Below are 15,407 nucleotides of genomic sequence, written 5' to 3'. Positions count from 1 at the left end.
TCTTGATCTATGCACAGATTCCTCATGAGCACAATTAAGTGCTCTGGAATTCTCATTCTTCAAAATGTTATCCATAATTTGTTATGATCCACACACTCGAATGGAGTATAGTAGTCACTCCATATTCGTTGAATGAATGTACATATTAATGGCTCCAAGTAGAACAACTGAAATACACGAAGAAACAGTGTCTAAAACTATATTTATGGTAGAATCAACATGTATGCAACATCCAAATAGTTACCAAGTTATATGTAGAGGATTCTATTTCTTTACAACCAAAGTCAATCCCTTTGTAATCTTAACTATTGGGTGCCATAACTCCACCAAATTCCTCATCCAAACTCCTCCAGTGTATGGCTAGCTATGTTACATGTTTACTTGATTGGCATGTGGTTTTTCTCCTTATAATATTATTAGAAGTTGGTACTTATACAGGTTAGCATCTGTCAAACACTTTGCCCCACCTGGTGAAGATCCAGCTGTGTTATGGGCTTTTATGGTCACAAAAAAGCAAATTCACCTCCTTAACTCACATTCCCTCCAGTGTCTTCTTAGAATTCATTTACCTAAAACATTCTGTATATACTAATTAAAGTTAATTCACCTCCCCCATCCAAATTAACAGGTTTACTCTGTTATCAATTATACCCAACATTTATACAAACACCTGTAACATAAGGTAGAAAACAATGTGTACACTAAAAGAGTTGTAGATACACTACTGTGGAGAGTTCCAATATGGAGAGCTTTCAAGGTGGGCCTTGAAATAAGGAGAGGATTTATATACCAAGTGATTGGGAGAAGGGCATTCCAGAAAGAGACAACAGTGCGAACACAAGCAGAGCCAGAAAAGCAAACTGGGTTCAACCTTAGAGATAGATGTGTCTGTGTGGGAAACAAACAAACAAAAAACTCGTTGCCATGGAGTCCATTTCAACTCATAGCAGAACCCTATAGAACAGAGTAGAACTGCCCCACAGGGGTTCCAAGGAGTGGCTGTTGGATTCGAACTGCTGACCTCTTGGTTAACAGCCATAGCACTTAAGCATTGTGGCACCAGGGCTCTGTACGTGGGAAGCACTGAAAAATAAGACCATGGGGGGTCTGGTTTACCAGGTAAACAGATGAATTATTCTGTAGACACTTTAGGTTTTGACCAAAGGTATTACATGATTATTGGAAATGAGTAAAATTGACGTGACAGCAATGACAGCTGATAGTCACTATGGGAAAGGAGGTCAGTTATGAAGAAGCTATTTCAACAGTTGAGTTGAAATGCAATGAGAACTTAAATAAGGACATTGGTGGCAGAAACAAAGTTGCAAGGTTTGATTTAAGAAAGAGGTGACAGGAACCAACAACTAGTTTGAGACGAGATAGGCAGATAATGATGATGAGTTTCTGAGCCTAGACGAGTAAGTGCTATGAGCAAGAAACTGGAGGAAGAGTGGATTTAGAAGAGATATAGATGAACTAGACGATCCAGGAAAGAGCCTTAAAAACTATGTGCATATGGAGTAACTGAAAGAATAGTCCACAAAGGAGCAATCAGGCCAATAAGAAAACAGACAAAATGTAGTACAGTGTTGGGAGAGGCAAGGAAGGAGAACGTTGTAATTGAGTGTTGTGGTAAGTGTTACAGAGGTTTCAAGGCATATGAGCACTGATAAAGGATTTTCTAACTAAACCTTAACCCAAACCAAACTTTGTGCTGAGAAATCGATTCCGACTCATTGAGACCCTGTAGGACAGAGTAGAACTGCCCCATAGGGTTTCCAAGGCTATAAATCTTCAGGGAAGCAGACTGCCAAATCTTTTTCCCACTAAACAGCTGGTGGGTTCAGCTGGTGCATTGGAACCACAGACCTTTTGGTTGGCAGCCCAGACCTTTAACCACTGCGCCACCAAGGCTCCCAAACCTCAATAACCTTTTTAAAATATGATCCAATAAAACGCAAGAGGTAAACTTCAAAGTGTTAAAAAGATTATTTATAGAGGGCCAAGAAATGGAAAAATATGTGATACCATATAACTTAAACCAAGCAATTTGTTAATAGACCAATTATATTATTTTTATCTGACTCTCCCTCACAAGTTGTGTACATAAACAGATACTAAAACTGAACTTTCTATCAGACACCAGAATATATGTTACAAGCAAAATTAGAGACCATTCATAAAAGCAAGATTTAGCAAGTGTTAAGAACTGTTTTTATAATTCTTGACATAAAAAGGGTCGACATGTGAAGAGAGAAGATTTGAGAGACATGATTTTGTGAGAAAATTTTTCTGTAGGAAGCTTTTTTGTGAACTTTACCCTTTCCTACCCACTGTATTTGACAATGTGTTTGGAGTAGCAACAAGACCACTTGGAAAATAATACCATTGGCTGATAGACTCACACATTCTTATCTAAGAAAGTTAAAGCAGCTTGTTGTAGAGGAGGAAGAGACAGAGACAGAGAGAGACTGAGAATTAACTATACTTCCATGGACAGTGGGGCAAGGAATGTAGGAGTATTTTCCATAGACGAAATAGGGGTTCCTCAGAAAAGAGAGTCGGCCTGGAGTCATTATTTTGTCCTGCTCAAGTGTTTCATCTAGACAGTAAAGTTGTTGTCAACAGCAAGAATCTGTATATAACGTGAAAAATCAGAGAGGGGCCAAAATTGAAGTGACCAGCGAAAGGCAGACTATCACACAAATCCTAAAAGTTGTAATTTGCAAAGGGTTTCTAAAAATTGTGCAAACGCTTGTGAGTCATAGGGTTGCCAGATTTAGCAACTAAAAATACAAGACACTTGGTTAAATTTAAATTTTAAATAAACAACAGATAATTTTTTAGTATAAGTATATCCCATGCTCTGTTTAGGATATACTTATACTAAAAATAAAAATGTTATTTATCTGAAATTTAAATTTAACTTGGTATCTTGTACTTTATCTAGCATCCGTACATGACAGAAACAATCAGTTTTAAACATCTGCCAAGTCCAGAGCGCAAGAAGCCTTCCTACAACAGGGCCAATTGCCAGCTCTAAGTGTTCTCCTTTACTGTGTCCTTCTCTCTCCTTTCCACTCCACCCTGCCTTCTCCCTGTTCAAAGTTGGGAGGGTCAGAAACAGCAGCTAGCCTGAAAGGTAGGGGGTAAAAAAATAAAAAGAATAGAAACTAGTTTTATTTCTGCCTTTCAAGGTGGGAAGCAGATGCCAGGTCACCTCCAGGCCTTGGCCAGCTGAGGGGGGAGGGGGGAGTCATATCTCTGAAGGAAGATTTAAGAGTCAATTAATTTCTTAAAGACTCTATATTTAGTCTACTAATCATTGTATGGCTTAGAAAGTAGGACTCATGGGGTCTACCAAGTTTTAATCCAGCATCAGAGAAAAATTCCTGCAGAGTAAGAGACAAGAAATAAAGGTCCATTTCAAACACCCCATGTATTATGCTTGTTCAATGTATAAATTATATAGATATAGAAGTACTTTTCAAATTATATGTGCCTCAGGATTTTGTGAAGGTAATCACTTAGAAGATTAATTTTCTAAAATGTTAATAATTCTAAAAATTATTAATAACCTTGCATGTTATAGTAGTGTAACAACAAAACATCTTAAGTATTATTGGAAAGCTGTAAATATTAATGAATATTAATCAAAATCCTCTCAAAGACAGTTTTCAACTTTCTTTTTTTTTTTTTTTACTTTTTTTGTTGAGGTGTAATCACATCATTGGCGGCATAGTGATTAAGAGCTTGGCTGCTAACCAAAAGGCCAGCAGTTCAAATCCACCAGCTACTCCTTAGAAACTCTATGGGGCAGTTCTACTCTGTCCTATAGGGTCACTATGAGTCAGAATCGACTCAAGGGCGAAGGGTTTGGGTTTTTTTGGTTTTAATCACATAAAATAAAATGTATTGATTTTAAATGTATAATTTAATGAGTTTTGACAATTCACAGAATACTTCAATAATCTGATGAAAACTATGATTTCACATATGCAGGTACACATAGTTTTCATACAGTTTCAGGATGTTTGTTGATTTTCAAAACCCACCTATAAACATCACATTAAAATGCTTTGAGTCTTTTTCTCTGAACTAAACCAGTTGTTGTGAAGTCATTTCTTTTAAAAAAAAAAAACAAAAAAAACACCTATTTATTATTTGACATTAACAATGAGGAACACATTGCATGTTATCAGAAATATCATCTTAGAATTATTATTATGAAAATAGTTTCGATATTACAGACACCCTAAGGGAAGTCACATACATCTTTTTTACATCTTCTTAAAGTGGAAAAACAATGAATACATTCACTAATATGATCCAGAACTATATGTTGTTGTTAGTTGCCGTTGAGTATAACAGAATGCGACGCTGCCTGGTCCTATGCCATCTTCACGACCTGTTGGTATGTTTCAGTTTCATTGTTGTGGCCACTGTGTCAATCCATCTCACTGAGACTTTCCTTTGTTTTTGTTGATCCTCTGCTTTACCACACGAGAGAAAGATGTGGTAATCTGCTCCTATAAAGATTACAGCCTTGGAAACCCTATGGGGCAGTTCTACTCTGTCCTACAAGGCCGCTATGAGTTGGAATCAACTTGAGGGTAACAGGTTGAGTTTTTCTACTTTACCAAACATGACATCCTTTTCTAGTGATTGGTCTTACAAGGTAAGCAAGATGAAGTCTTGCCATCCTAGCTTCTAAGGAACATTCTGGCTATATTTCTTCTTACTTGTTTGTCCGTGGTATATTGAATAACCTTCACCAACACCACAGTTTAAATGCATCGTTTCTTCTGTCTTCCTTTTCCATTGTCCAACTTTCACATGCATATGACGTGATTGAATAATTAGAACTGTATAGCCTCTCTATCTCATATAAAAATAAAAAGGAAAGATATGTAATGATTAGCAATTAATTTCATATCAGTCCAAGACTGGATACGAATGTGAACTGGAAGGGGATGGTGGATGAGACACAAGAATCCAAGACAGCTTTGCAGTTTTGTATTTGGATGACTCAGCAGATGGGAATGCCATGAGAAGAAGAGAGCTCAGAGGATGGTGAGCACATTCCCCAGAATGTGATGATTTATAGCTTGCTTCCTAGGTGAAGTCCAAGGATGTGGCAAGGCAATTAGTGAAGAGTCCCCATCCAGCGGAGTGTAGTGGCAGTCAAGGAGAGATGGTGTCATGGCATCTTTGGGTAGAGAGGGTCCAAGGGGCCCAAGGAGCTGCCTTTGACTCTGACTTAGCACAGGGCTGCATGCCAAAGTTTTCTATGGTCAGCGATGGGCATAAAAATAGCTAAGGGAAGGAAAAGTTGGCGGACCTGTTCCATTCAGTATTACTTTACAGCACATCATGCACTGTTTTCCTAACTCTGCCCTGAGTTGGCACTAAGTATGTGGAGATGAAAATACCCTTCACGTCAGTCTGTGTTGCCTCATAACACTCTTTGGCTGTTTTCCCCATTCTAACATTTCAAGTGCAGTTCTGTCCTACTAGGTCCTCTTAAAACTGATTGGATTTCTGTGGAAGACGTGCCTGCAGAGTGGATAATAGAAAAAAGACAAGAGGAAATTAAATTCACCTGTGCTGACCAAGTGGGCAAAAGCGCACAACCCAATGTCAAACAAAGGATATTTCAAAAGTCAATCTTAAAGGACTTTTTGTTTTACAGAAAGCACAGCCAGAAATGTCCTCAGCCCAGGAAGTTTTTCTATGGGCTTTGAGTGGGCATCTTAATGTTCTTTTTATAGGTTCTACATTGGTTTTCATTTACCATAAGTAGAAGGAAAAACACATACACACAAACACTGAGTTGAGGAATTGGAATGATAATTTGAGCAGAGTGATGAGTGGGTTAGGGTATAGAATAAAAAGGCCCATACTTCATATAGAAAAATGTTCTATTTTAGCAAAAAAATATTCTATTTTAGGGAAAAAAAAACCCCTCATGGTTCTAAAAATAAGTCATTTTGGTGATGCTTGTTTTTTTCAATTTAGAAGTGAAGGTATAACAACTCTAATTCTTTAAATGTCTTTAAATTGAACAGGAAAGATGTAATTAAGTGTGTGTATAATTTACTTGGAATAAAATTAGATTCAAATTTAGTTCTTCCTCTGTGTCTGTTTTAGTGTGGAAAATACCTGTTTTCCAATCACCTTATAGAAAAATGATATTTCTTTATATTAAAAACCATACCCATGGCCATTGACTCAACCTTGACCCATAGCGATCCTACAAGACAGGGCAGAACTGCCCCACAGGGTATGAAGTCATTTCTGATTCATGGTCACCTCATGCGTGTCAGAGTGGACTTGTGTTCCATACGGTTTTCAATGGCTACTTTTTAGGAAGTGGTTTACCAGGAAAAAAAAAGAAAGAAACTATAAGGTCACTGTGAGTCAGAATCAACTCAACGGCAACAAGTTATTAGTTTACCAGAGCTTTCTTCAAAGGCACCTCTGGGTGAATTTGAACCTCCAACTTATGGATTAGCAGTTAAGCAGTTTCACATTTGCACCACCTAGTGGTTAATCACTGCCCTGGTCGCGCAGTGGTTAAGAGCTATTGCTGTTAACCATAAAGGTCAGCAGCTCAAATCCATCAGCCACTGCTTGGAAACCCCATGGGGCAGTTCTACTCTGTCCTACAGGGTCGCTGTGAATCAGAATTGACTAGACGGCAAAGGGTTTTTTTTTTTTTTTTTTTTGGTCTAGTGGTTAATCATTTTATTTTATAAATGTATTACACATGTATATTTAAATTTCTTAAAGCTGAGTCTAATATTTATAAATGTGTTACCTTTTTAAACAAATGCTAATTACAAACACTATGTTATTTACTTGAGTAGTAGTATAACACTGTGAGAACAGATTAATAAGACTTTTTAAATTTTTTTTTAGATGCAAGTTTATATTCTCCGTCTTTCAATGGGAATTCCTATTTAGAACTGTCTTTTTTTACATCCCTGGGTGAATTTACGTTTGTCCTGGAGAACGAACATAACCGAACTGTTATCATCTACTTGACTATAAAAACAAGCTGTTTAAATGGAACTATTCTCTACAGTGAGTATCAAGTATTTCCCCCCACTACGTATCATGTTTCTTTCTCAAATGTTAACCTATTGAATCTACGAATTATTCACTGAAATATTGTGGGGGAAAAAATTTCCTAGCCTAGTGAATAAAGCATTACCAAAAGTAAATCTGTTCTTTATAGTTTTCTTAGAACTTTCTTTAATTTATGAGTCATTCAAGGGAACATGACTTACAAACAGGCACTGAACTGGCAAGGAAGAATACAGCAAGCATATGAATTTGATGGCATATGGCTATAGTGGTAAAACATAAATACTGCAAATGTGTCAGAGCATAATTTTATAAGTCACTAAACATGAGTTGCATTCAACACTTGGTACCTTGGAGAAAGGCTAGGAGTCATTTGACAATTGGGGAAATGCCTATCACTCTTTTAGCAACAATCATTACCTTAAAATAAGCTACTTTGAAAAAAAATAGTATTGATAGTATTTGTTTAAGGAAATTACTCACAGCGTTCTTTACATTATTATGCAACATACTCACAAAGGTGTCTAGAACCAGAATTTACTAGCCTCTTTCTTCTATGGCTGAACATCACTAATGTATATTAGCTGCAGTATTCAAAATGCAACAAATGTTTTATCTTTTTTTAGAGGAATGCATGATAGTTTTAACAGCCCCCTAAATTGGAGGTGTGATTTCTTCAGTGCGTAGACAGATTATCCATCTGTGGGCCAACACATTATTTCCCAAGTGAGTTGCTTCTCTATCTTGGAATAGTCTGAAAATTTGATTCATTATTCTGTATTTTCTAAACAAAGTTTAAACATTTTTTTGTTTGATTATGAGTAAAATGCCTAAAAGAAGCATTTTTGGAAAGCTGGGTGGAGGGGAAAGTTGTGAACATTAAATTAAAACTGAGAATATACATTATATTTTAAAAACTAAGTTGTCAGAACTAGGTCAAGTATTATTTATTTCCCAGGAGCAGAAGCACCCATGTTTAAATGATGGCTTCAGAATGTTTGGTTTATTTATGGTTAAAAAAAAAAAAAAAAAACGAGTAGAAGAAGAAAGAAAATGTGTTTTTATACAGGAAACCTAGGTGCTGGTAGACGACCACGAAATTTCAAGGTAATAGTGCATTGCAGGGAAAACAAAACAAAACACAGAACAAAAGACACAAACATAGTAATTTAAAGCCACAAAGCAAAGTGATTTTCTGGCTTTGCAATTTTTTTAAGTTATGAAGAATTGGAATGTGTTTCCTTGGGGAAAGTGTGTTTTTACCAACAAAAAACAACAAAAAAGAGCTCATAGCCAAAGAAGATGCCAACGCTTGGGAACTCTGCTTCACTGGCCCCATCCTCCTGGCTCATGTCCACGCTGCAGCTCAATGTACACTTTTTGAAGGCCATGGAAATGCATGCCAAACATATATACTGTCTGTTCAAATTGGTACTTTAATACCACTAAAACCCAAGCTGATATTAGTGCCGTAGGATTATTTTTGCCTTTTATATCCAATGTCTTACCAAAAAAACAAACTAGAAATTACATTGCAGTGCCATTACAATGATTGCCAGTTTCTGTCTTGGTCTTATATAATAGTTGCTGTCACAGCACTGGGTACATGGAAGCTGTTTACTCAATGGAGTTTCATAGCCTATGAATGGAGAAAACATTTTTTACCACAAAGCATTCTTTTTGCTCATTTTTAAGGTGACTGTTTACTTCTACACTGTTGGGAATACCTCAGCAGCACGTTTCATGGATTGTTGCTTTCAGTCCCCTTATAATCTGTCAACCTCATAAAAGCCTCACAACAGATGAACACAAAGATTTCTGTGATTCAGTTAGATACTCTCAGTTTAAAAGGTGTCCCTTAACTTGACTTAGGATCAATTTCTTTCCTTTGAAATCAGTATGTTATGCGTAGGAGCAATTAAAAGTAGTGAGGAAATTACGACAGCTGTTTCACTTTATATCCTAGGAGTTGATTTTGTTTAGTTTTTTTTTTTTTTTCCTTCAAGTTTTGCCTTTTTTTTTCATTACTGAGCATTTCATTCAACTCAGTTTCATTCCACAAACATATATTGAACATTTGTATTTTGTGGCATCGAATATTTAAGGGTAAAAGAGAGAGAAGTATCAGGCTGATAAGCCAATGTCAGCTTTGAATTATATTCATAGTTCAAAACTGTAGATTTATCTTTTCTCAGTTTGCCTCACAAACTAATTGATGTTGAAAAGGAACAAAAGGAAGATAAAGCTTGAATTCTTATGGGGTTACAGTAAAAATTCTTAGAAAGGATAGTTTAAAAAAGAACGCTCTGTGGGAGAGGGGCAGCTCTGAGAACAGTAGTCAAGATGAAAAGAAGGCTTTATGAATCTGTCACTGAACCAATTCAGAATTCTGGAGCCCAGTCAAAGAAGCTACTAATAGGTCATGGGAGATGGGATGAGACCACACAAAACTCTTTTGGTGCACTTTCAGAAAATGAGCTTTATTCGGCAAGCGCTATCAGTCAGGAGGTTTCATCATGGGATATATTACTATGCGGTTGGATCCATTCTGTGCTGCTCCTTTGAAAAGAAATAAGCATGCCCTATGGAAGTATGTGATCTTTGAGAATTTAGAGCAAACATCTGACCAAGTCCCAGGAGGCAAATTACACGAGCAACTCCAATGAAAGGACAGGCTTCAGATGCAATCTTTATATTTCTTAATGTTTATATTTAAAATAGAAAGTAAAAGAAGGCTCAATCTTAGGTATTTATTCCAGGTCAGGAATTGATATAACACATGGGATTATTGTGGCTTCCCTTTTTTGCATTTATGGATTAAAAGATTAAAAAAGATTTCTGATACTGCTGAATAAAACAAATTAAATCCAAAGATTCATAACATCTGCCTTTCTCTGTAAAATGATTCCCAGCAGAATACACAATATCTACACTAGATACTTATTATGCTTTGTTCCAATGATGTGACAAGGCCAATGAAATCCTGCAGCATTCTCTAACATCATATTAAAAAAGCTTCCTCTTATAGGAAAAAATGTTGCTCAGTTGTTTTAATTGATTTTACAGTGTGCACCATAAGATTATTTGAATATTTTTGTCTCTCCTTAATAGTTCCCATGGAGATAGCTGCAGACAGACGTGGGAGGGAGTCGGATTGAGAACTTTGATAGATGAATTCATTCTTTGCCATTTAAAAGGCACTTAGAAACTGCCTTTCATTGTATCTTATCTTTTTTATAACAGATTTTAATCGAGTGTCAGAAAGGGCAACAGGACTCTATTAGGCACTGCGAGGGATACAAAGATAAATAAGAGATGGTCTGTATCTAACCAAAAGATTGCAGTTTAAGTCCACCGAAAGGTGCCTTGGAAGAAAGACCTGGTGATCTACTTCCAAAAAAATCAGCCATTAAAAATCCTGCGGAGCACATTTCTATTCTGCCACACATGGGATCACCATGAATCAGAATCATCTCGATGGCAGCTGGTTTGGTTTTTTGGTTTGTATCCCTAGTGTCTCTCACCATCTTGGGGAGAGATACCATTACATAATTCTACAGTACAGCTGACTGTGATAGGTATTATACCAGAAAAATAAATTAACAAGTGGAGCAGAGTAGAGAGAGTCATTATACCAGGAGTCTGTGTTTATATCTCTTCATTTAATAGGGAGCACCATACTATCTGGAACTATTCTGTTCTATAGCTCTGTATTCCACCCCAACCTAGTGGTACCTCAACCAGTGCATTGCATAAAATAAGCACTTGATAAGGCTATTTCTTTAAGTTCTCTTTGTGAGTTATTCAACCTTGTTGGTTGTGATCAAAAATAAGTAGGTAATGAACCTTTATTTTAGGAGCCCTTGTGACACAGTGGTTAAGAGCTCGGCTGCTAACCAAAACGTTGGCAGTTCGAATCTACTAGTCATTCCTTGGAAACTCTATGGGGTAGTTCTACTCTGTCCTGTAGGGTTGCTATGAGCTGAGATTGAATCAGTGGCAATGGATTTGGTTTTTTGAAGCTTAATTTAAGGAAATTATCCTGTTGAACATCGGTTTACTTTCTTCCTCTGAAAAGTAGAAACAAAAGGGTACAGCTTTTGAGGATTTACTCAAAATGTATTTTTAATCAAAAGTAAGTTCATCTTTGGTCTACTTGAACAATCAAGTTCTGTAAAGGAACAGAAAATAAGTGGTTTTGCAGGCATGCAGTCTCTGCCTCAATTACTTATTGCAGTGCTAAAGCAGCCATGCACAATATGTAAATGAAAGGGCTTGGCTGTGTCCCAATAAAACTTTATTTACAAAAACCAAGCAACAGCAGAATCTGGTCCATGGGCCATAGTTTACCAACCAATTCATTAAATTTCTTTTGAAATAGAGCAGTTGGGTTAAGAGTAATTAGACTCTACCTCTCTGATTAAAATAAGTCAGTGAGAGCTAAATCTCTGCTTCTGAAGTAACTGCCGCAAAGGAGTGTACCAGTCAAGAGCAGGTTTGCTTCTGGTAGACAGAAGTGAAAGCAAAAAGAAAACAAAACTTAAAAAATTTGCCTAGTCAAGGATGGAGGCTACAGCCATGTCCATTTCAAGAACAGTATAATGCAGTGATTAAGAAAATTACTCTGGAGTCAAAGTACCTGGCTCTGCCACTTGGGCAAGTTACTTATTATCTCTGTGCTCAGTATTTATGAAATAGGATTAAAATAGGATATAATGATGTTAATGATAATAGTGTTAATAATACCCAAGATATCAAAAGGTTGCAAATATTAAAAGATTAACACATTTTACACCCTTAAGACAGTGCATGGCACATGGCAGACACGAAGTAACTGTCCAATATCTTACTTCTTCAGATAATACTTTAAGTCCTTCTTCAAACCTTCATAACTTGCCCAGTAAGGATGCTTGGGAACTAGGGGCCCACGTACAACATTCTTATCTAAGAGATGTCATAGCCACCTTGGTGAAGAATAACTAGACTATAAAAATCTCTGGTATGAGGAACGAGAGAGTAGTGGGATAGACAATGGTGGAATTTTTGGTTTTCATTTTTATCCCTGAGGTGGGTTCATTTCCTCTAAGACTCTTGTATTACTAGTATTTAATTATTGATTAAAAACAATTAGTGGGCTAGAAAATATTAAAATAGGCTCTTCATAAATTTCAGAAAATGGTCCGGAAGCCATTATGCAGCAGCACGCAGTGCACGTGTGTTTAATAACTAATTACGCATGTAAGACAGTTGCCATGATCCTTCGGTTCTCCCCAGACCTCTGCCTGCCCTCCTTCCACTCACCAACTAACTCACCCTAACCAAGTCCTAGCCATGGGCTACTGTCAAGTCACTATTGTTCATCTAAGATATCTTCAGACTATGAGCAACTATTGCTAAGGTTGCTACTGAAGTTGCTGCTGATGTTTTCAAATCCAAACTTTTAGGGAGAGATGGGAAAGACAGTTCTAAAGCTACAGCAAAACCATGTGTGTGCAATAGAGGACCCAATACAAACTCAGAGAACAGAGTCTTTATCACGTGCCAGGAAAGCGGCACCAAGGATGAGGAGATAATCTGACTGCCGCCATGGGCGGTCCTAATTGCAATGTCAGTAGGTAACCAAGAGTAGATTTGAACCCAAGTCAGTTATGAGCTAACTGTGAAACATAGGATAAGTCCATTAACCTTTCTATGCTGTAGTTCGACTACAAATGATGCTGATGTAATTTTTATTATTCAGTTTACAAGGTTTGAAAATTTATATATAAAACTGCTTTGAAAAATACAAAGTACCATGCAAATTAAGGTGTTATTTCTTTTATGAGTGATGGTAGAAATCTGTAACACATTATGGAAATATCCAAATCTGACAACCTACATACCTGATTTAATAAGCACGTTGTCTGCTCCCATCATTATCAAGTCTATGAAGAATGATGCTGAATTTTATTTTCATTCAAACTCTTGACCAATGAATTTCTTCTGAGCATTTTTTATAAATTGTCTCAAATCAAACTGCCATTTATGCTTGAGCACATGCATTTCAATAGTTCAAAAGAAGAAAAATACTAATTTTTTATGGATCATATCATATAAATCATAAATACTCCATCTTCAATATTTTACTGAAGAGATAAATTATCTATGGTTAGAAAAGTTCAGATTTACAGCCCAATTCAAAACCCAATCAAACTAAAATTGTGAAAAAGTTGACTAGTGTATCACTGTTCTTATTTCTCTGCATTACTTATTTCACTATTATTCCTTTCTTATGAGATATATATGTATTTATTTAAAATAATATATATACATACATACACACACATATATATAAATTTTAGGCTCATAATTACTAAGATTAATATCTCTACAAGACTATGAGATCCAGCAACCAGAGTCTACTGTTTTGCAAGGAATAATTACTTTTTATTGTTTTAAATGCCTCTGGATGGTGTAAATGGTTAACACATTCAATTGTGAACAGAAAGGTTGGTGGTTCAAGTCCATCCAGAGGTGCTGTGGAAAAAAGACCTGGTAATCTACTTCCAAGACAACAGCCATTGAAAATCCTATGGAGCACAGTTCCACTCTGATGCACGTGAGTCAGAATTGACTCAATTGCAACTGATTGGAATATCTTTGTAATAGCATGATTATGCTTAATAAATCTTAAATCAGGAGACACAACCAATGATTTTATTAGGATAAATAAAACTTGAGAATTAGAGATTTTCTAGAAGCTTCAAAATATTGTCTGAACAAAATATTCCAAAAAAAATTCAAGACATAATTTCCTGAAAAAAATTACTTCACAGCCTAAAAGCGTAAAGAGCTATTTCAAAAAAGGATAGGTTCCCACTTCCCTTCTAATGGATCATAAAGCATCTTTTCAGTGAAACAACAGAATGACTTTCCTTCAATGACTTAATAATGAGCTTTTCTAGGGCTTTCAAGTCCTGTCCAAAGATAGCACAAATTGGAACATTATGGAGAAAGAAACACTACTTTTCACATTTTTCTTGTATCTATATACAGAGAGAGACACACATTTGCTTAATGTCTTTGTGTTCAATGAGCAATGTTGAACTACATTTAATATGGTATATGGGTAATTCAACCCATAAAGTTTAATTAAAAAATGCTCAAATCTAAATAAGAGTAATCACTAGTTATAATTTTCTTTAGTAGTTAAATTTTGAAAACCTTGTGTTTTCTTTCAATTTTACTAATTGCCAATATTGTGCACTTCTAAAATAACTCATTTTCATTCATAATTGTGTCTTAAAGTATAGTGTCTTTTGTTCTATTTGTGAAAACCAAAGAATTCATCCTGAGTTTTTTTGTGGTTGTTCATAGCTTTTCTCTAATTAGAGAATCTAGGTTTATGTGATACAAAATTAATGCATTTTAAGGGGAAATTCAGTCAATCAAACAATCTAATCTATATTCCCTAAAATGATTAATTTACTATTGTATCATGTAGACACATCAGTAGTCTCATGTCTTCCATTTCCCTATCTACCATGACATGTTATTAGCAAAACATCTTGAATTCTTTTAAAAGTATTATTATATAAAACAAGAAATTGTTTATTACTAGAATAAATATATCTGATGAATCAAAGCCTGTTGATATACAGCAGAATATAGAGATAACTGAGCTTAATTGTTCATTTGCAATTTTATTTCCATTGCCCTTATTAAATCAGCCTTGTCTCATACTGTTTGATGAGGTAGCTATGGTTTGCAATGGAATGTTAGCAAATTTGGATGAGACTGTTCATCTCTGTCATTGATTTTAGTGGCTGAGTCTCCTTTAAAAATAACTCCTTCTTGCGTGGTACTATAAACATCTTGTTTAATGTGTATAATCAATCTCAAAAATCCAGTTTTTGAAGCTCTGAAAAACAAATTTTATACATATGGCACAACGGCTTGACCTAAACGTTCAGCTCTGTTCTACCCTGTTCCATATATCGTATTTCTAAGTCTTATCTCAAAAATATGACTCTGAAATGGTAATATAAATCAATTTAAAAAAAAATTTTTAAGTAGCAGAAAACTTCTGAGTAAAAATGGTGGAACAGAGCAGGATAACAGACTGTCCCTCAGTGAATAACAAAATGAACCACCCCTCCCTGTCCCCAAAAGATGGAGGAGAGAACAAGCCAATGATTCAAGAAGTACAACCAACCATATGCTGTAACCTTTCATGGATCCAAGGAGAAAAATACAAGATGCTCCCATCCTCCCCACACCCACTACCAATAGTACTGAGAAGTCAAAAGTAGTACTAAAAGTTCTTAGTTATACTCTCA

At 36.0% G+C, this 15,407-nt stretch overlaps 1 protein-coding gene across 1 annotated transcript in view; it reads left to right on the top strand.

Annotated features, from left to right (window-relative positions):
* Nucleotides 1-15,407, top strand: part of EYS (eyes shut homolog) — a 1,981,143-nt gene that overhangs the window by 1,601,985 nt on the left and 363,751 nt on the right. Inside the window, 1 exon segment of the mRNA XM_012556965.2 lies at nt 6,922-7,086. Within this exon segment, the coding sequence (XP_012412419.2) occupies nt 6,922-7,086 (165 nt within the window).

This window comes from Trichechus manatus, unplaced genomic scaffold, assembly GCF_000243295.1.
Source record: "Trichechus manatus latirostris isolate Lorelei unplaced genomic scaffold, TriManLat1.0 scaffold00083, whole genome shotgun sequence".
Classification (NCBI taxonomy): domain Eukaryota; kingdom Metazoa; phylum Chordata; class Mammalia; order Sirenia; family Trichechidae; genus Trichechus; species Trichechus manatus.
This window is presented reverse-complemented; position numbering and strand designations above follow the sequence as displayed.